Genomic DNA, 21,586 nt, shown 5'->3' with positions numbered 1-21,586 from the left:
TAGTCCAGTTCTTTGGATATTATTAGTATCTGTGTCCACTTTTGGTAATTTCCGCTATTATTTTGTTCATTTTTACTTCTATTTTGTTGATTTCCACTTTTATTTTGTCATTTTTGCTTTTGTTACGTTGATTTTTTCTTTTATCTTGTTCATTTTCTTTTTTAAATTGTTGATTTCTTATTCAAAAATGTATTTCATTCATTCTTTATAATTTGGTTGATTTCTGCTTTTATTTTTTTTTTATTGTATATTTTCCCTCCACATCTCTGCTTTTATTTTGTCAATATCCGCTATATTTTTGCTTCCGGAGCTTTGACCACCTCCAACCGCTGTGTTCATACGTGACGTCATAGAAATGCGCCAACACACTAGGCGCGACCTTTCGTGCAGCGAACAGTGAGGCTTCGAAACAGCGACAGAAACTCGGTTTTACTCCGTTTATAATGTTTATTTGCAAATATTTCAGAGGAGATTAAGTGACTGTAACCGAGGAAGAAAAACCGAACCGAGATGCTTCGTTTTTCTCTGGTAGTTTGTGGCAGAGGAGCCGCTAAAAGGGTGAGCAACATTAACGAAGCATACTTACTTCACATGGTAACATACAGTACAATATTGACTTTAATTAGCTCCACTAAGGTGGGCTAAAGTCACGTGGCAGCTGTAACTATGAGATAATTACATAATATTCACAGTTACAGTCTTTTATCTTCTTTTTATCACTTCAAAGCTCATACATATGTAATGACAATGTGTCTATATGACACACAGCGCTATACAAGAAGGACAACAGACAAAAAGACGAAGCAATAAACTTTGTATCAGAACCATTAAAACACGGCAGATTAACAGCAATTTGTCAATTTACAACAAAAAACTGAATGTTTTGGGAACTGAGTAAAACAAGTTGAAAACAAATTTTATTAATTATGGATAAATGTTGATTTACTTACTATAATCCATTTCTAAAGTTTCTTACTGTATAATTTTGTCAGTTAAATGAATGAAAATAGAGGAAATATATGTGAAAAAAACAGAGAGTCTGTCTTTGAAATCTGATCAAAACGATTAATTGATTATCAGAACAGTCGTAGATTAATTTTCTGTCAAACTATTAATTGATTAATTCTTGCAGCTCAGTTTCATGTTGTGAATATTTTGGGTGTTTTTACTGTCAGGAACAAAGAAGACGTCACTCTTGGCTGTCAGAGCAAATGATGGATATAAAGAGTCATTGTTTTCAGCTCATAGACTCACCTGTAATGAGTTATAATTGTTTCAGCCATGCTTAGACATGAAGTTTTAATTACAGTTTCTCAGGCTGCACAGCTGTCAGATATTAGGTCTACTCATAATCATACTCCCTGTTGTGTCTCGTTTTCTCCTCAGTTTGCATCGTCGTTCTCTGGTCAGAGCGCTCTGCCTCCGAATTTACTGCTGCCCACCAACCTCGTGGATCCTGCCAGATTAAGTGAGTCTGAAACTAGAAATTTGGATTTAATCTGATGTTTGGTGTTTGGAGATCAATATAAAATGTATTCAAAGTTGTTTTACTTGATGTTTTATAACAGTGTCATTTAAATTTAACTTAAGCATCAAATCATATGTTTTTCCCCGTGGGTTTTTGTTTGCATTGAGCATTTTTATCATTAAGAGACAAATAAAACAGTATGAAATCAGACTCATTAAATACTTTTAGTGTTAACAGTTTACATAGTTTCAGCTGCTAGAAAATTCACATAAAAATTCTACTGAGACGGCTCGTACAGCGTCCATCACTGACTACTCCTGTGTTTCCTCCTGCAGAGCGTCCTCCTCCTCCCGCAGACTGTTCACTGCCTCTCCTGAGGAAGTGTGATGCTGTCGTTCCTGCTCACCTGAGCCCCGTCCAGACGTGGGTGGAGACTCTGGAGAGGCAGGACAGCGAGCCATTGGGTTTGGCTCACCTCCACCCTGACGTCTTTGCGGTGCCTCCGAGGTAAAGTGGAATTCAGAGTTTTTATGCAACTGTTCACCTTCTGTCAGGAGAGTGTTTAGATCTGCAGCAGCTCAGGCGTCACCTCCACAAATCCAGAACTTACAACCTGCTGAACACCCACTGACTGTCACAAGAGGAAAGTCTGTGTGAAGTGGAAACTTTGTGTGAATCCTGGTTTAATCAGTCTTTTGTTTTCTCTCCTCTCAGGCTCGATATTCTGCACGATGTTGAAATATGGCAGAGAAATTTCAAGAGAATCGTAAGTTATAGATTTACTGTGAGATGTTTGTCCTGTGCGTCTTCAGGTGGCTCCATGTTGTAACTTGTTTTGTTGTGAGATGATCTGTGGACATCTTCAACTCTAACCTGATGTGCATAACTTTAAAGCTTTTATTTTTTAATAGAATAGTCACTGAGTTGACTAAAACTACGCATCATGGCGTCTGTCATGTCTTTCAAGTCACCTGCAATATTAGCAGCAGGTTTTAACTGTCACAACCTTTTTTTAAAAAAGCCTGAACACAACTCAGTTGCATTAACATATTGAGCATTAGCTTAGCTTAGCTTAGCTTAGCTTAGCTTGAGTGCATGTGGATCAATCATCCCCACAATGGAGGATCCTATTTAATTTGTTCTAACTGTTGTAAATGCTGATGTTTGACCGTGTGTGTGTTTAATTGTTGTTTTTTTTATTGTGTTGTTGCTTTTAATGTTGAGACAGTGACATTCTGTTATATCCTATTATATGTCTTGTTTATTATTTATTAGTGTGCATGAAGTGGTGCATGATGTCATTGTCAGGCGATTAGGCCGGAAAGTGATCAGATATTGAAAAAGACATTGATTATTTTTGTCCTGTTATAATAATCTTACAGTTAAATGTCACATTAATGCGTGTCTGCCACTAAACTAGTTTGAATAAATGTTTCAAGTTCTGTCTATGAATGAAACCCGTGGCTGAAAGAACAGAGGAGGCTGAAAACCTGTCCTCACTAATTGTCTTTTTCCCTCAGAGCCACGCCAACACAAAGATCAGGTCAGAGGTCAGAGGTGGGGGCAGGAAACCGTGGAGACAGAAAGGAAGTGGAAGAGCTCGTCACGGAAGCATCCGATCACCGATATGGAGAGGAGGTGAGAAGTCTTAGGGTTTTATGCTTCGTCTGTTTTCTTCTGCTTTAATATGAATAAGACCACTGTGGTACAGGCAGTGACCATCCCTCCTCAGTTATTCAATTCACGGGTTTGAAATCAGAGGAAGTCTGACAGGTGATGTGCTTCTCTCAGGTGGGGTGTCTCATGGACCCAGAGGGCCAACCAGTTACTACTACATGTTACCCATGAAAGTGCGAGTGCAAGGACTCAAAGTGGCGCTGAGCTCCAAGATGACTCAGGTAACTGAGACCTGTTCAAGGAAGCTAATAATTTAAACTAATTTAAATGAATATCCAAAAGTGTGTTTAATTTGTCAGTGCTTAAAACAACATTAACATTTACAGTCCAGACCTGAAGTATTTGGAAAGTTACACATTGTTTGTTTTTCATAAGATAAAGGATACAACATTAACGTGCCAATTCTCAGCTTTGATTGGAGTAGGTTGACATCAATATTAGAAAGAACTGTGTGGAGTGAAAAGGCTTCGCTGCAGCCCAAGCTCTTACTTGTTGTGGGATCTCTCTGCCTTTAGTCTGGTCTCCAGCAAGTGGAATCACTCAACACTCCCTGAAAAGCTCTGTGGTTGGTTTGGTTTGTGTTTCGGGGTCATTGTCCTGCTGAAAGATGAAACATCGTCCGCTGAGTTGAATCTGAGCAAAAACATTTGTAACTGTCCAGATAATTATGATCTGGACTGTTTGTCCAGAGTCTTTGAGTTAATAGTCTTTGTGATTCACAGAACCAGAACCTTGGAAATAAGACAAATGTCAATCTTTTTGAATCTTAGAGATCACTTATTACACATTTCATAGACCTCTTTTTAAAAATCTGTAGTTTGAAAATCACTGTTATTTTCATTATTGGTTATTTTAGGGACTATTTTAATTTGATTGATTCATTGTTTATTCTAAAATGTCAAAAAAGTTCTGATGACACCTTCACAGAGCCAAAAGTGATGCTTTAAAATGTCTTCTAAGAGGCTGGAGCCACTGAATATTTGGCATTTTTCAATTAAAAAAAATAAAATAATTGTGAATCAATTTTCTTGCAACAATTGTAAATAAATAAAATGTATTTTACTTGTGTTGACCCTGAAGTGTTGTGTTTTCCCAGGACTTCCTTCACATTGTGGACTCCCTGAACATCCCCACACCGGACTCTCAGTATCTACTGGACCTCATCAGACAGAGACACTGGGGAGAGTCGGTGTTAATAGTCGACGTGTGAGTATCATCAACCCTTTTTTTCTTTAACTAAATTTTAAACTTTAAATCAAGTTTGTTGCTCTGTCGTTTTGCTCAGGGCTTTAAAGGTCCCATCCAGTGTAAAGGTCTGTGTCCATGTGCAGTGTCATTATAGATCAGCTCTAGCTTCTATATTAATACTGTGAAAGTATCAAAGCCTCAGTCCACAGAGAAATGCACACAGCCTGTATTCAGAAACTGAGCCTTAAAACCAGCCGTCAGGACTTCTGGAACTTTGTGATGTCACAACAAAGCAGTCACCAAGCCCCGCCCACCTGGACCCACCATCCAAACCTTGCAAGATTTGGTTTCTCTGAGTGTTTTTACCTGAAATCTGCTATATTTTTATTGGATCACTCAGAAAACAGTCATCCAATCAGAAGAAAGGCTCAGAACTTCCTCTCTTCTGATTGGCTCACTGACCTGTTGTTACTAGAGCTCCAGAGAGAAGACTGATAGAGGAGATATTAAACTACACTGAGATGGTTTTTGGTTCTTAAAACCACAAATATATCTTCTTATGGATCAACACTTCAAATTAAAACACAGGAGAAGAGGAAAATATGGAACTTTCAATTGTTGTTGCTCTTTTCAGAGGTGAAGAGTTTCCTGAGAACATTCTTCAGGCCACAGCAAACTTAAAGACAGTGAACATCATTCCAGCCATCGGTGAGTTAGTCTTCAGCAGTGATGATGAAATGCTTCTTTTCTAGTACTAACACAGTGAAGTCTTTGTTTCACAGTTGTATAATATTATGTCACATTTGAACTGTGGAAATATTAACCAACAGATGAATTTCTGTTTTAGCACAATTTAAAATCTGAATTTTAACTGATTCCTTGATGGAGAGAATTCATTCAGACATTGAGACAACTTGAATCTGACCTCTGGTGACCTTGGGAGGTCACTGACCTCAGCATTGCACTTTTCTAGTCTTTGACCCATTTCTCCATTATAAACGTGTATATCTTTGCCAAAACTATGTTTTTTTTTCTCATAAAGTTGCTTATCTGCTGCTGTGGCTGTGTAACATAATTTGCTAAGAGCACCAGTTTTGCAGGGGACTGCAGACCCCACCATTTCCAGGTGTTCAGGTACCTGTAGCTTGTTAAAAACTGCTGTGTGTTCTATGGAATTACATGAATAGCTAGCACATTAGCAAACACTCTAATTAGAAGTTACATGCTACTTTGGTCCGGACCACACTCATTACTCCAGGTGGCTCCGCCCTGTCATAGAGGTCACATCTGAAATGCCTCATGGTTTATAGAAACATGGAGAAAGTTTCATAAAATGCTCAATAACCTTCCATGCCTTACTATACTATGTTTTTAAGACATTTTTTAGGCCTTACTATACTATGTTTTTAAGACATTTTTTATACCTTACTATACTGTGACATTTTTGACACCTTGCTATAGTATGACATTTTTGACGCCTTACTATACTATGAATCTTAATGCCTTACTATACTATGGCATTTTTGGAAATTTTTGATGCTTTACTATATATGATGTTTTTTGACAATTTTATACCTTAATATACTATGACATTTTGTCACCTTACTACACAAAGACGGTTTTGGACATTTTTGATGTCTTACTATACTATGATGTTTTTTGGTGTTTTTATTCCTTACTATGCTACGACATTTTTGGACATTTTTGACTCTTTACTATACTATGATGTTTTTTGGTGTTTTTATACCTTACTATACTATGACATTTTTGACGCCTTTCTATACTATGACGTTTTTGACGCCTTACTACACAATGACATTTTTGGACATTTTTGACGCCTAACTATACTATGACATTTTTGACGCCTTGCTACACAATGACACTTTTGGACATTTTTTGATGCCGTTTTTTGGCCTTTTTATACCATACGATACTATGACGTTTTTGGACATTTTTGACACTTAACTATATTATTACGTTTTTGGACATTTTTGACACTTAACTACACTATGACATTTTTGGATATTTTTGATGCCTTACTATACTATGACGTTTTTTGGCGTTTTTATACCATACTATACTATAACATTTGTATGCCTAACTATACTTTGACATTTTTGGACATTTTTGATGCCTTACTATACTATGACATTTTTGGACATTTTTGACACTTAACTATATTATGATGTTTTTTGACGCTTTATGCCTTACTATAATATGACATTTGTATGCCTTACAATACTATGACGTTTCTGAACATTTTTGACACTTTGCTATACTATGACATTTTTGGACATTTTTGACGCCTTACTATACTATGACATTTTTGGACATTTTTGACACTTAACTATATTATGACATTTTTGACGCCTTACTATACTATGATGTTTTTTGGTGTTTTTATACCTTACTATACTATGACATTTATATGCCTAACTATACTATGACATTTTTGACGCCTTACTACACAATGACATTTTTGGACATTTTTGACGCCTTACTATACTATGACATTTTTGGACATTTTTGACGCCTTACTATACTATGACATTTTTGGACATTTTTGATGCCTTACTATACTATGACTTTTTTTGGCGTTTTTATACCTTACTTTACTATGACATTTGTATACCTTACTATATTATGACATTTTTGACACCTTACTATACTATTACGTTTTTTGGCGTTTTTATACCATACGATACTATGACGTTTTTGGACATTTATGAATCTTAACTATATTATGATGATATTTGACGTTTTATGCCTTACTATACTATGACATTTGTATGCCTTACAACACTATTACGTTTTTGGACATTTTTGACACTTTACTACACTATGACGTTTTTGACGCCTTACTACACAATGACATTTTTGGACATTTTTGACGCCTTACTATACTATGACATTTTTGACGCCTTGCTACACAATGACACTTTTGGACATTTTTTGATGCCGTTTTTTGGCCTTTTTATACCATACGATACTGTGACGTTTTTGGACATTTTTGACACTTAACTATATTATTACGTTTTTGGACATTTTTGACACTTAACTACACTATGACATTTTTTGGATATTTTTGATGCCTTACTATACTATGACGTTTTTTGGCGTTTTTATACCATACTATACTATAACATTTGTATGCCTAACTATACTTTGACATTTTTGGACATTTTTGATGCCTTACTATACTATGACATTTTTGGACATTTTTGACACTTAACTATATTATGATGTTTTTTGACGCTTTATGCCTTACTATACTATGACATTTGTATGCCTTACAATACTATGACGTTTCTGGACATTTTTGACACTTTGCTATACTATGACATTTTTGGACATTTTTGACGCCTTACTATACTATGACATTTTTGGACATTTTTGACGCCTTACTATACTATTACGTTTTTTGGCGTTTTTATACCTTACTTTACTATGACATTTGTATACCTTACTATATTATGACATTTTTGACGCCTTACTATTACGTTTTTTGGCGTTTTTATACCATACGATACTATGACGTTTTTGGACATTTTTGACACTTAACTATATTATGATGATTTTTGACGTTTTATGCCTTACTATACTATGACATTTGTATGCCTTACAATACTATTACGTTTTTGGACATTTTTGACACTTTACTACACTATGACATTTTTGGACATTTTTGACGCCTTACTATACTATTACGTTTTTTGGCGTTTTTATACCATACGATACTATGACATTTTTGGACATTTAACTATATTATGGTTTTTTTCATACCTTACTAAACTATGACATTTTTGATGCCTTTCTATACTTTGACATTTTTATACCATACGATACTATGACGTTTTTGTACATTTTTGTCACTTAACCATATTATGATGTTTTATGCTTTCCTATACTATGACATTTTTGACGCCTTATTATTTGTGGAATTTATCGAATTCCTTAGTAATTTATGTGAAAATTATACTTTTGCTAACAAGTAAATGGTCTCAGGTCTGAGCTAAACACTAGAAATAATATTCAACAAACATCATCCTGAAGACATTGAAATGTCCTGGACTTCATATATTGAGTCTGTGTTCTACAACGAAGAGCTGCATGGCTTCTATCTTCTGTAGAAGTGAAAAGAATCTGTCAGTAGCAGCTGTTTTTGTCTCTCTTTCAGGTCTGAATGTCCACAGCATGCTGAAACATGAAGCTGTCGTCCTCACTCTGGACACTGTCCGGTTTCTTGAAGACAAGCTGCTCTGGCATGACCAGCGCTACACACCTCTGTACCCGTTTAAACTGCCCTACTCTGACTTCCCATAAATGACGTGATTATTACTTGTAATATATTCATTCACTGCAGTGAGCCAGTTGTTTTCTTAATGTGTTTATTGTGTTTCACAACAAAAGTCATTAATAAATAATCCCAATGATACAAAAAAAACAATGTAAAGTTTTATTAAAAGTGTCTAAAAAGGCATAAGGATAGCAAAAGGCCTAAAATCGATAAGTGAATTTGTGAGGGAGAAGGCCGTTTGCTAAATCATTCCTGATCTCCCAGCGGAGCGCTGAGCGTTTCTTCTCCGTTGGCACAATGTAGGTGTTCGGCACGTAAACTCTCCGAGGTTTCGGCTGCAACACAGAACAAAGAATATAAGTTAAACATTTGTCACTAACGGAGTTCTTGGTCCACAGAAGAGTTTGGAAGTTTTTTTCCTACAAAACTATGGGAAAAAAATACAATGGGGACGGTTGAATATGAACATGAATTTTGTCTTCTACACTCCAAACACAGAAGAGTTCTGTACACATACATATTGTACTGATTTTTAATCTACACTAGAAAATGTCAAATGGCAGTAAGAAATAACATCACATTTAGCTTTAAAACTTCAGCTGTATGAACAGTGTATTTGTGTTTTTGGAGATGATCAGACTTTGACTCTATAATTACATTTGGGAAATCTACAGTATCTGAAACTCAGGATGACCTCTCTCTCACACAGACAGAGAGAGAGAGAGAGACACTGAATTGTGATTTACCAAGCTGTAAATGTCTTCACAGTATTTATGTCTGACTGCTTGTGACTGCAGTAAAACTTTCTATGAAACATGTTGCTTAGTGCAGCTTTACAGAGAAACTTTTAGGGGATACTTACTGGTGGAGGCTGGTATGCAAGACGTTCCTGAAAACAAAGGGAAAACTTATTAAAATAAAAACGTATAAAAACATTAAGCAACAACTGAGTTTCATAGACCACCAATGTTTTCAACAACTAAAGCCATGTGTTACAGAAGCAGGACTTGAGAGAGAAACATGAATTTTCATGGTATGAACGGACGTCAACTGATGGTGTAAAATGTTAGTGCTTCAACAGACAATATTTGCACAACACAAAAAGACTAAAAGGTAAGTCTTCTGCTGCAGACATGTCTTCATACCTTCATCTCCAAGCGGAGCGCTCTCCTGTCTTTCTCTCCAGGGAGTTTGAACATTTCCCAGAGCTGCTTGTACTGGAAATACCTGCAACAACAAGAAGACCACACAAGTGTTTTATCTTCAGCTCTCGTTACACTACAGTTAGATTTTCTTCATTCGTCTTTGTTATATATTTAAACAAGTAAATGCTCCAATCACTGAGTATGATCCCCGACACCAGAACTGAACCTTCACAGAGGTTTTGAACTTACTTAGCCACTGGGTCAGTTTTCTTTATGGTTTGCTGACTCATCACAGGCCGGATGACTGAAACATGAATATGACAAATAATTAGTGACTTTGCATAACAAAAACAAGTGTGACATGAAAGAGAACATACAATGGACAGAAGAAGAGAAGAAAAGTATATAGGACTTTAATAATGTAATATAAATATAATCATAGGGAGAATGTAATGAAAATAACATTTAAAAAAAAATGTCGGGGCGTAGTGGTTTAAGCAGGCGCCCCATGTGTAGAGGCTACAGTCCTCGCTGCAGTTGGCCCCGGTTCGAATCCCGCATCGGACGGCCTTTCGCTGCATGTCATTCCCCCTCTCTCTGCCTCCCCGTTTCCTGTCTCTCTCCACTATACTATCAAATAAAGGCATAAAAAGCCCAAAAAATATACTTAAAAAAAAAAAAAAAGTCATAGTATAGTAAGGCATAAAAACATCGTAGTACAATAGTTATGCATAAAAAATGTCATAAAAAGTCATAGTATAGTAAGGCATAAAAAAGTCATAGTATAGTAAGGCATAAAAATGTCATAGTATAGTAAGGCATAAAAATGTCATTAAAAAGTCATAGTATAGTAAGGCATAAAAAAAGTCATAAAAACAGCACAGTATAGTAAGGCATAAAAAAAGTCATAAAATCATCTAAAAACGCCATTAAAAAGTCATAGTATTGTAAGGCATAAAAACATCGTAGTACAATAGTTATGCATAAAAAATTTCATAAAAAGTCATGGTATAGTAAGGTATAAAAAATGTCATAAAAAAGTCATAGTATAGTAAGGCAAAAAAAAGTCATAAAAACATCACAGTAGAGTAAGGCATAAAAAATGTAATTAAAAAGTCACAGTATAGTAAGGCATAAAACACATTAAAAAGTCATAGTATAGTAAGGCATAAAACATCACAGTATAGTAAGGCATAAAAAATGTCATTAAAAAGTCATCGTATAGTAAGGCATAAAAAAAGTCATAAAAACAGCACAGTATAGTAAGGCATAAAAAACGTCATAAAATCATCTAAAAACGCCATTAAAAAGTCATAGTATAGTAAGGCATAAAAAATGTCATTAAAAGTCATAGTATAGTAAGGCATAAAAAACATCATTAAAAAGTCATAGTATAGTAAGGTATAAAAAATGTCATAAAAAAGTCATAGTATAGTAAGGCATAAAAAATGTCATTAAAAAGTCATAGTATAGTAAGGCATAAAAAAGTCATAGTATAGTAAGGCATAAAAAATGTCATTAAAAAGTCATAGTATAGTAAGGCATAAAAAAAGTCAAAAAAGTCATAGTATAGTAAGGCATAAAAAACGTCATAAAATCATCTAAAAACGCCATTAAAAAGTCATAGTATAGTAAGGCATAAAAAATGTCATAAAAAAGTCATCGTATAGTAAGGCATAAAAAAAGTCAAAAAAGTCACAGTATAGTAAGGCATAAAAAACGTCATTAAAAAGTCATAGTATAGTAAGGTATAAAAAATGTCATAAAAAAGTCATATTATAGTAAGGCATAAAAAAAGTCATAAAAACAGCACAGTATAGTAAGGCATAAAAAATGTCATAAAAAAGTCATAAAATCATCTAAAAACGCCATTAAAAAGTCATAGTATAGTAAGGCATAAAAAATGTCATTAAAAAGTCATAGTATAGTAAGGCATAAAAAATGTCATTAAAAAGTCATAGTATAGTAAGGCATAAAAAATGTCATAAAAAAGTCATAGTATAGTAAGGCAAAAAAAAAATCATAAAAACATCACAGTAGAGTAAGGCATAAAAAATGTAATTAAAACATCACAGTATAGTAAGGCATAAAACACATTAAAAAGTCATAGTATAGTATGGCATAAAAAAGTCATAGTATAGTAAGGCATAAAAAATGTCATAAAAAAGTCATCGTATAGTAAGGCATAAAAAAAGTCAAAAAAGTCATAGTATAGTAAGGCATAAAAAAAGTCATAAAAACAGCACAGTATAGTAAGGCATAAAAAACGTCATAAAATCATCTAAAAACGCCATTAAAAAGTCATAGTATAGTAAGGCATAAAAAATGTCATTAAAAAGTCATAGTATAGTAAGGCATAAAAAACATCATTAAAAAGTCATAGTATAGTAAGGTATAAAAAATGTCATAAAAAAGTCATAGTATAGTAAGGCATAAAAAAGTCAAAAAAGTCACAGTATAGTAAGGCAAAAAAAAAATCATAAAAACATCACAGTATAGTAAGGCATAAAAAATGTCATAAAAAAGTCATATTATAGTAAGGCATAAAAAAAGTCATAAAAACAGCACAGTATAGTAAGGCATAAAAAACGTCATAAAATCATCTAAAAACGCCATTAAAAAGTCATAGTATAGTAAGGCATAAAAAATGTCATTAAAAAGTCATAGTATAGTAAGGCATAAAAAATGTCATTAAAAAGTCATAGTATAGTAAGGCATAAAAAATGTCATAAAAAAGTCATAGTATAGTAAGGCAAAAAAAAAGTCATAAAAACATCACAGTAGAGTAAGGCATAAAAAATGTAATTAAAAAGTCACAGTATAGTAAGGCATAAAACACATTAAAAAGTCATAGTATAGTATGGCATAAAACATCACAGTATAGTAAGGCATAAAAAATGTCATTAAAAAGTCATCGTATAGTAAGGCATAAAAAAAGTCAAAAAAGTCATAGTATAGTAAGGCATAAAAAAAGTCATAAAAACAGCACAGTATAGTAAGGCATAAAAAACGTCATAAAATCATCTAAAAACGCCATTAAAAAGTCATAGTATAGTAAGGCATAAAAAATGTCATTAAAAAGTCATAGTATAGTAAGGCATAAAAAACGTCATTAAAAAGTCATAGTATAGTAAGGTATAAAAAATGTCATAAAAAAGTCATAGTATAGTAAGGCATAAAAAAAGTCATTAAAAAGTCATAGTATAGTAAGGCATAAAAAAGTCATAGTATAGTAAGGCATAAAAAATGTCATTAAAAAGTCATAGTATAGTAAGGTATAAAAAACGTCATTAAAAAGTCATAGTATAGTAAGGCATAAAAAACGTCATAAAATCATCTAAAAACGCCATTAAAAAGTCATAGTATAGTGAGGCATAAAAAATGTCATAAAAAAGTCATCGTATAGTAAGGCATAAAAAAAGTCAAAAAAGTCACAGTATAGTAAGGCATAAAAAACGTCATTAAAAAGTCATAGTATAGTAAGGTATAAAAAATGTCATAAAAAAGTCATATTATAGTAAGGCATAAAAAAAGTCATAAAAACAGCACAGTATAGTAAGGCATAAAAAACGTCATAAAATCATCTAAAAACGCCATTAAAAAGTCATAGTATAGTAAGGCATAAAAAATGTCATTAAAAAGTCATAGTATAGTAAGGCATAAAAAATGTCATTAAAAAGTCATAGTATAGTACGGCATAAAAAATGTCATAGTAGGGGCGTCTTGTAGCGTAGTGGTTTAAGCAGGCGCCCCATGTGTAGAGGCTACAGTCCTCGCTGCAATCAGCCCCGGTTCGAATCCCGCATCGGACGGCCTTTCACTGCATGTCATTCCCCCTCTCTCTGCCTCCCTGTTTCCTGTCACTCTCCACTGTGCTGTCCATTAAAGGCATAAAAGCCCAAAAAAATATACTTAAAAAAAAAAAAAAAAAAAAGTCATAGTATAGTAAGGCATAAAAAACGTCATTAAAAAGTCATAGTATAGTAAGGTATAAAAAATGTCATAAAAAAGTCATAGTATAGTAAGGCAAAAAAAAAGTCATAAAAACATCACAGTAGAGTAAGGCATAAAAAATGTCATTAAAAAGTCACAGTATAGTAAGGCATAAAACATCACAGTATAGTAAGCCATAAAAAATGTCATAAAAAAGTCATAGTATAGTAAGGCATAAAAAAAGTAAAAAAAGTCATAGTATAGTAAGGTATAAGAAATGTCATTAAAAAGTCATAGTATAGTAAGGCATAAAAAATGTCATAAAAACAGTACAGTATAGTAAGGCATAAAAAACGTCATAAAATCATCTAAAAACGCCATTAAAAAGTCATAGTATATAGTAAGGCATAAAAAATGTCATTAAAAAGTCATAATATAGTAAGGCATAAAAAACGTCATTAAAAAGTCATAGTATAGTACGGCATAAAAAATGTCATAGTATAGTAAGGCATAAAAAAGTCATAGTATAGTAAGGCATAATAAAAGTCAAAAACATCATAGTATAGATTGTCATAAAAAACGCCATTAAAACGTCATGGTATAGTAAGGCAAAAAAAAAAAGTCATAAAAACATCACAGTAAAGTAAGGCATAAAAAATGTCATTAAAAAGTCATAGCATAGTAAGGCATAAAAATGTCACAGTATAGTAAGGCATAAAACATCACAGTATAGTAAGGCATAAAAAATGTCATAAAAAAGTCATAGTATAGTAAGGCATAAAAAACGTCATAGTAGAGTAAGGCATAAAAAATGTCATTAAAACATAGTATAGTAAGGCATAAAAAACGTCATAAAATCATCTAAAAACGCCATTAAAAAGTCATAGTATATAGTAAGGCATAAAAAATGTCATTAAAAAGTCATAGTATATAGTAAGGCATTAAAAACGTCATAAAAAAGTCATAGTATAGTAAGGCATAAAAAACATCACAGTATAGTAAGACATGAAAAATGTCATTAAAAAAAAGGCATAAAAAAAGCATAAAAAGGTTGGTGTTGACTCACAGGATTTGGGTTTGGGCCTAAGGTCACCATCACTTTGAGATCGAGTCTGTGTGAAACAAAATTAAAAGTGATTTTTAGTGACAAATCATCTTCAAGGACATTGGAGGGCTTTACATTCAGGATGAATATTAAAAAAGATAGAGAATAAGGTACGAGTTGCATTGATGAAAAATCACCAAAATACAAACCAAAATCAGACTAAATAAAACCTGTTGTACAACTACTTCAGTGTCAGATGTGGGGAGTGGAACCTGGAGACTACATTACCCACCATGCCTCTGATGTAGGATTCGAAAGCGGTCAGCGAGATCCCGTCCGGCTCAGAGCTGCGTGAGTCGCTCTGACTGGTCACGTCTTCGTTCTCCGTCTCAGAGCCGTGACAAGGGGACGTGGACAGATGAAGCTCCGCCAGTCGATCCTCCAGACAGCTCGCCGCGTCTGAAAACAAACAGCCACCATGATGGTCATCACCAGAGAACAAAGCCTACTTCGATTTGATGCCGATTTGATGATCTGTAAACAGTGAGAGGGAATCATTTTCATAACTAATACTGCAAATGAGCTTAATTTACTCTTGAGTAATAGATTGTTTGTTTGTATGGATGTTTGTTTGTTTGATTGTATGGATGGATGTTTGCTTGTTTTTTGGATGGATGTTTGTTGGTTTGTTTGTTTTTTGGATGGATGGATGTTTGTTTGGATGAATGTTTGTTTGTTTGTTTGTATGTATGGATGTTTTTTGTTTGTTTGTTTGTTTTTTGGATGCATAGATGTTTGTTTGTTTTTTGGATGTTTTTTGGATGGATGGATTGATAGATAGATACTTTATTTATCCCCAAGGGGAAATTCATTTGTCCATTAGCTTAATGTTGATAATAATAGTTAATAACAGTTAATGATAAATAAACAATAATAATTAAATTACTCCACTGCCTTTGGCTGAAGTGTTGTATAGCCTGATGAAGGTGGGAGAGGACTGTATAACTCTGACATCAGTGTGCTGATCACCTCAATCATCATCAATATTCACCTGAATTACATTCAGTTTCTGAATCAAATAAACTTGTATTAATTCCAAAAGAATAAAATATATTGATCAATTCACTTAAGAGACACAACTTTGTACATAAACAATAGAAAATAACACTGAACTCTGACGTATTGTTTACCATTAACTAGATATTTATACAAACAGCCAATTATGTCTTGTCCCAAAGAACAACAGTAACTTAGAATCAATCATTTTAGATTCAAAGGAATATAAAAAATGTAGTTGATGATTACACCTTGAATCTTGAGTTTATTTTTTATGCTTTTTATTTGATTGTTAGATTTAAAAAAAATAAATAAATAAATTTGAAAACAAAATCTTGCAGAAGCAGAATTAAACATAAATATAATCATTATGAGTCTGTTTGAAATGACCTAAAATCTTGGATTGGTGTCCAACATTTAAGGCCGGGGTCGGATGTTATTTAGGACGAAGAAGTCATCGTTTAAAAACCATTTAAACGAGCTGATATCCTGATGTTGACGCATTTTCAAAGTTAAAGTTTAGAAAACAAAAAGCATAAATGTTTGTGATCGAGAGAGGAAACCATTTACCCTTCTTCTGCCTGAGGTTTCCTTCCCTCTCCAACATCTTGTCGTACATCGTCCAGCTAGAATCTACGTTGGAGTCGATGAACTTGATGTCCTTGTTGCTTGAGGACTCCTCAGGATCTTCGGGCGACACTTTGTCCTCGGTTTCTTTCTTTACATTAATCTCCTCTTCAAGCTCCCACACTTCTTCTTCAAGCTCCTCATATTGTTTTCCCTCTTCAGAATCGGTCGCATCATCCAAATACCTGTCCTCCGATAAAAATCTGTCTTCACTCGCAGCAGCGTGGTGTTGATCCTCTGATCTTTCAAATTTCCACTCGTTATCGTCCGATTTTAAATCTGTGATATTCTCCTCTTCACACGGACTATCAAGTCCACAATCAGCTTCAGGTTTGTTGTCCTCTAACACAGTTACTGGACGAGTGTCGCTGTATTCTGGCTCAGTCGTGGACTCGATGTCGAACCCGCCGAAGCTGCAGAGAGAACGATCGTCCTCTTCGTCGTCTCTCGCCTCAGACAGGTCTCCTCGACTGTCCTGGTCGAACTCGGTTATGGAGTGGTCGTCTCTGTAGTCTCCTCCCTCCTGCTCCTCTGGTCTGTAGGTGCCATAGCCGGAGGTCATCAGACTCGGAGCAGGACTACTGGAACTGCTGCTGCACTTTTCCTCTTCCTCCTCCTCTTCCTCATTGCTTCTATTTTCTGAACTGTCTCCAGTGAAGTTCCCCTGGTTGTTCAGCTCAGGTTTTTCCTCCTGGGGAGAGTCCTCTGCCTCAGTTACAGGTCTGGATTCTTCCTCATTAACCCCTTGCTGCTGCTCCTCCTCCTCTTCTTCCTCCTCCTCCTCCTCATCTTCTTCCTCCTCCTCCTCCCCCTCCTCATCTTCTTCCTCGTCCTCCTCGTCACTTCCATCTTCCGAACTCTCCCCGGTGAAGTTCCACTGGTTAGTCAGCTCAGGTTTTTCCTCCTGGAGAGAGTCCTCTCCCTCGACTACAGGTTTGGTGTCTTCCTCATTAACCACCTGCTGCTCCTGTCCCTCCTCCTCCTCTTCCTCATATTCTTCTTCTTCTTCCTCCTCCTCCTCCTCCTCCTCACTTCCATCTTCTGAACTCTCCCAGGTGAAGTTCCCCTGGTTGTTCAGCTCAGGGTTTTCCTCTTGAAGGGAGTCCTCTGCCTCGGCTACAGGTTTGGAGTCGTCCTCATTAACCACTCGTTCAATCTCCACCTCCTCATCCTCCTGCTTCCCTCCGTCATCCCAAAAAGAGGAGCCGAAGGAACTATTGTCATCATCGCTCCCCTTGTCCCACTGACTGTTGGATGTTTTGTACATGGTGGCGAGTTGCGCTCAGGTTTAGGTGTGTGCAGTGTGTGATCCGTGGAGGAAGAGGACTTAAGGAAGGAGCTAAGAGGATTAAGCCGATATCCAGGATCCAGGAGCTTCTTCTTACTAATAAAACAGCACCTCCTGCTGGTCGCCAAAGGCATTACATCTATGCTTTTTGTAATTTATTCCCTTTATTCGACTCAATTTCCCTTAATCCCACAATTATATTCAATTCAGTCCGTTCCAGGGTATTTCTTAGACTTTATTTTACAGTAGAGTGACAGGAACTTGACACAGGGATGTAGCAGTTATATATATATATTTAACGAGTCACTGAACCACCAGAATAATTCGTTTTTTTAATTTTCTTGTGTTTTTTGCTTGCATTTGTTTTTTATGCCACTTGCTGCAAAAATGATTTCTTCTTCTTGTGGGACAGTAAAAGTCTGAAGTGAATTTTTCACATGGAACTTTTTGTGTAATGTGTAAAAATGTATAAAATAACCTGTGTATTTAGAGCACCTGACTTATATTTATAAAGTTTTGGGGATTTGAAATGTGGGCTCAGTCAGTATTGTTTTATCAGGGAGCTCCTCCTTATTTTACCTGAATTGTCTCTTTATTTATTTATTCTGTGTCAGTGGAACTGGTTTTCCCTCTTTTATTGTTTATTTTTTATTTATTCTACTCCAGTTTATGTCTGTGTTCTGTATATAGAGATAATTATTACCATTATATACAAATGCTAGGTAAAAAAAAACAGTTAAAAGAGATGATTAGAAGATTTTGGAAGAATTTCTACAAACTGTGGGGTCGTCTTTACCTGAGTCTTCACTGTAGATTGATTCATCACAGACAAGAGTTTGTCCTTTATGTTTCCTGTGAGTTGAAAAAAAACATCCGTGTTCATGTTACACGTAGAGCAAACACAATGTCAGTAAAGCTTTGGTTTAATAAATTACTCTTGAGGAGGATTTAGGATGTTTTTCTTATTCTGGCCTGTTACAGTGACGACACAATGGGTTCTTTCGTGGTCTTTTTCAGACAGCTACATGATCATTTGATTAATCAATCAACACAAAAAATGGCAACTTAGATCAATTATTAATTAATTTATTTTTTAAAAATACAAGAGCTTTTCAGTCCTGCAGTTGCATTATTTCATATCACAATAAACTAAATGCCTCTAAATGTATTTGCTGGTCAGAAAAAAAATATTTCAAAACACAAGTTTGGGTTCTGCTTTTCAATTAAATGAAACTTTGATGTATTATTAAGACTAAAAACTATAATTGACAACTGTCCACCAAATAGCATCTTCATGCTTTAAAGTGTACATGAATTATTTTCACCTGGAGAAATTCAGATGCAATGTTTTAATGTATGAATGAATGAAAAGTCTTTAGGATTAATGGACACTGACTCATCACTCTCTGGTCTCATGAATGTGTGTCTTAATTACCTGAGGACTTTCCTCTTTATGAAGCGTCTCCCCTGGGTGTCTGGGGATGATGTGTAGCTGTCTGTGAACGGCGGGTGGAGTGTGTCTTCGGGGTCCAGCTCCACCTGCAGCCTGGTTGGAGCACCTGGAGGCGGCTGGAGATTTGGAGCCAACGAGTGTTGAGCGTACGAGTCACAGTGTCTCTGCTGCCGTCCATAGTCTCTGTTCTGACAGGTGGTGAGCACCTGTGGGGTAAACACATAATATTACTCAATCACATGTGCCTGACACTGTTAAAAAAGTATGTTTCCATATTTCTTTGTCCAATCTAAAGTTGCTGCTTTTCCACAGTTCGATAAGACCGTGTTAAATTGAAATTGCACGAAATTGACACACAATCTCTGCTTGTAAATAATCTTTCTACAGATGGATTTATCCCTGAATAATATCTGAATGTCACTACAAAATGGCGACTCAAGAAATAAACCCTCATTCTTGATTCTGATTGCTGACACTAAAGCCTGAGGGTTATCATTTAGGTTTGCGATCATTTAAACATTTTCTGATGTCAAACACCAATATTATCTTATCTCATTGTTAAATCCTGGATGTGGCGTCCTGTTGTCTGCATTTAGAAAATTAAAAAAATGTATGTATGCATGCAGTAAACACTTACCTGTCTCTCATGGTCTGCATGTAGGAAAAACCCCTGACCAGAGTCTTTGAAGTTGCACTGACTAACTGTTGAAAAACCCAGAATTGACAATTTTCAATGGAAAATCTAAATCATGTTACACAGAAAAAAGTACAATAAAAACACAATTATTATTCCCCCACAGTGAGACAAGTGCCCTGACCTTTTTCTTTGGTGTAGGCAGGGGGACTTGGCTGAGATAGAGCTGGATGATTTTCGGTGGAGTTTATCTGGTTGGATGATGCAAAGGTTTTCCATTCTCCATGTCGAATCAGTCCATCAAGATCTGACATGACACAGAGAGGATAGAGGTTTAGGAAGTTTGAACATGGAACTCATCAATATTGGAGTTACTTCTGACAATATATTGGTCAATGTTCATTCTTTAAAACATCAGAGCATAATATAAACATTTAGGGTCCCAAACAAGCTATAAAGCGATATGACAACCCCAGAGGAGAGGGAGGATGGATGATTCAGAGTCTAACCTTGCTTGAATTCACGCAGCCTGTGTTTTGGTATGTTTTTGTAGCCAAGGATCGCCAGCTGTTCTTGAATTTCCTCTTCTGAGAAATCAAGACTGTCCATAATATTTTCAGCTTCAAGTCAAGGAGGTAGTGTACAATCTGAAGGAAAAAATAAACATCCCAGTATTAACAAATAGAAAATAAAACACACACACACACACATGAAGTAAAACAAGAGGTTCTTATTTATGGAGTACAGTGACACATTATAAATGAAATTATACTTGAGTTGTCGATTTGATTTAGTTAGTTAGTTAGTTAGGTGGTTTTTCGGGGGGAAATTTGTTTTGAGGTTTAGGTTTTACTAATGACTTTAGTATTTTATTGTTTTCTCTTGCGTTATAAGTAACGAATGTATTTAAAATTGTTCAAAGACTAACAATTATAATCTTTATTATGGTAGAATATATCGCAGTAGTTTTAACTAGGTGTAGCTAGTAAACTGATGAATTAAAGTTTTAGGAAACAGCTTTGTTAAAGGCCTAACTTTAAACAACTTAGATTTGAGATGTTAATCCACCATTACAGAATACGAATGCAACGATCCTCCATTCACTCAAGTGGAAATTTAATTTGTCTAACGTTACTCTAGGCTGACCAACAAACGTCCACAACTTGGACCTAAGCACCACTGTCTCTAAATGCAAACAAAGGCACATACGGATGATTTCCTCAGGTTATGTTTCAGCACCCTTTGATCCAAATGCATAACAACAAATCAAAATTGTGAATCGATAGCTTAAAAATGCTTTGTGGCTGCTTGTGTTACGTAATGCCGAATTTAACAGCTCACTATGAATATTTTTTGCAGAGTCCAGAAGTTTTGTTTAACCCACGCGTACATTTGCTAGTAAGTACGCCAAGTTTAAACTCACAGATTTCTTAAAGGGAGTTTGGCATGCTAATCTCAAATACGGAGGTGGACGGGGGCGAGCTTTGCTAACAGTTAGCAGCCAAATAATCAGTAAACACAAACAACGTTAGCCACTAAGAGATGTTTTTTTTATTCTCACCTGCACGAAGGCCGGTTATAGTGAATCCATTCTGCTGAAATAATCGGCAAAGTTTATTAGCAGAAGTCGTGTTTACAAGTTCAGAGACACAGCACCAAGACAACGGCCGTTAACTAGCTTTGAAAACGACGCCTGGCTCCACACACTTCCGGTCCGCTTCTTCTTCGTCTTCGTAATGTTTGCAATAGTTGACACACACCGGTATCGTGTCGCC

The 21,586-nt window shown here is 35.3% G+C and overlaps 2 protein-coding genes and 1 long non-coding RNA gene across 4 annotated transcripts; 1 reads left to right on the top strand and 2 right to left on the bottom strand.

Moving 5' to 3' along the window:
* The first annotated feature begins 356 nt into the window (after positions 1–356).
* mrpl4 (mitochondrial ribosomal protein L4) lies at positions 357–8,780 on the top strand. The gene is made up of 9 exons (XM_056372814.1): positions 357–558; positions 1,387–1,468; positions 1,804–1,975; positions 2,183–2,234; positions 2,989–3,106; positions 3,260–3,366; positions 4,242–4,351; positions 4,968–5,041; positions 8,511–8,780. The coding sequence occupies exons 1-9, from the start codon at positions 511–513 to the stop codon at positions 8,654–8,656; spliced, it is 909 nt and encodes a 302-aa protein (XP_056228789.1). The 5' UTR covers positions 357–510; the 3' UTR covers positions 8,657–8,780.
* On the bottom strand, positions 7,463–8,503 carry LOC130166950 (uncharacterized). Its single transcript, XR_008827213.1, has 2 exons — positions 7,854–8,503; positions 7,463–7,769 (listed from the first exon to the last, which is right to left on the bottom strand). It is a non-coding gene; the product is annotated as an uncharacterized LOC130166950 (long non-coding RNA).
* Positions 8,781–8,806: 26 nt separating the features above from the next.
* hyls1 (HYLS1 centriolar and ciliogenesis associated) lies at positions 8,807–21,522 on the bottom strand. 2 transcript variants are annotated; one of them, XM_056372813.1, is made up of 12 exons: positions 21,373–21,522; positions 20,321–20,458; positions 19,996–20,118; positions 19,815–19,879; positions 19,160–19,383; positions 18,521–18,576; positions 15,046–15,212; positions 14,775–14,820; positions 10,025–10,079; positions 9,776–9,857; positions 9,493–9,519; positions 8,807–8,965 (listed from the first exon to the last, which is right to left on the bottom strand). In XM_056372813.1, exons 2-12 carry the CDS (start codon positions 20,418–20,420, stop codon positions 8,831–8,833), a joined length of 1,080 nt encoding a protein of 359 aa, XP_056228788.1. In that variant the 5' UTR covers positions 20,421–20,458; positions 21,373–21,522; the 3' UTR covers positions 8,807–8,830. The 2 variants fall into 2 exon arrangements, with proteins under 2 accessions (XP_056228788.1, XP_056228787.1); XM_056372812.1 differs by lacking the exons at positions 18,521–18,576; positions 19,160–19,383; positions 19,815–19,879; ... (1 more) ...; positions 20,321–20,458; positions 21,373–21,522 and adding an exon at positions 16,380–18,507.
* Between the last annotated feature and the right edge of the window lie 64 nt (positions 21,523–21,586).

This window comes from Seriola aureovittata, chromosome 3, assembly GCF_021018895.1.
Source record: "Seriola aureovittata isolate HTS-2021-v1 ecotype China chromosome 3, ASM2101889v1, whole genome shotgun sequence".
Classification (NCBI taxonomy): Eukaryota; Metazoa; Chordata; class Actinopteri; order Carangiformes; family Carangidae; genus Seriola; species Seriola aureovittata.
The sequence above is the reverse complement of the archived record's forward strand: the minus strand, read 5'-3'. Positions and strand labels throughout refer to the sequence as shown.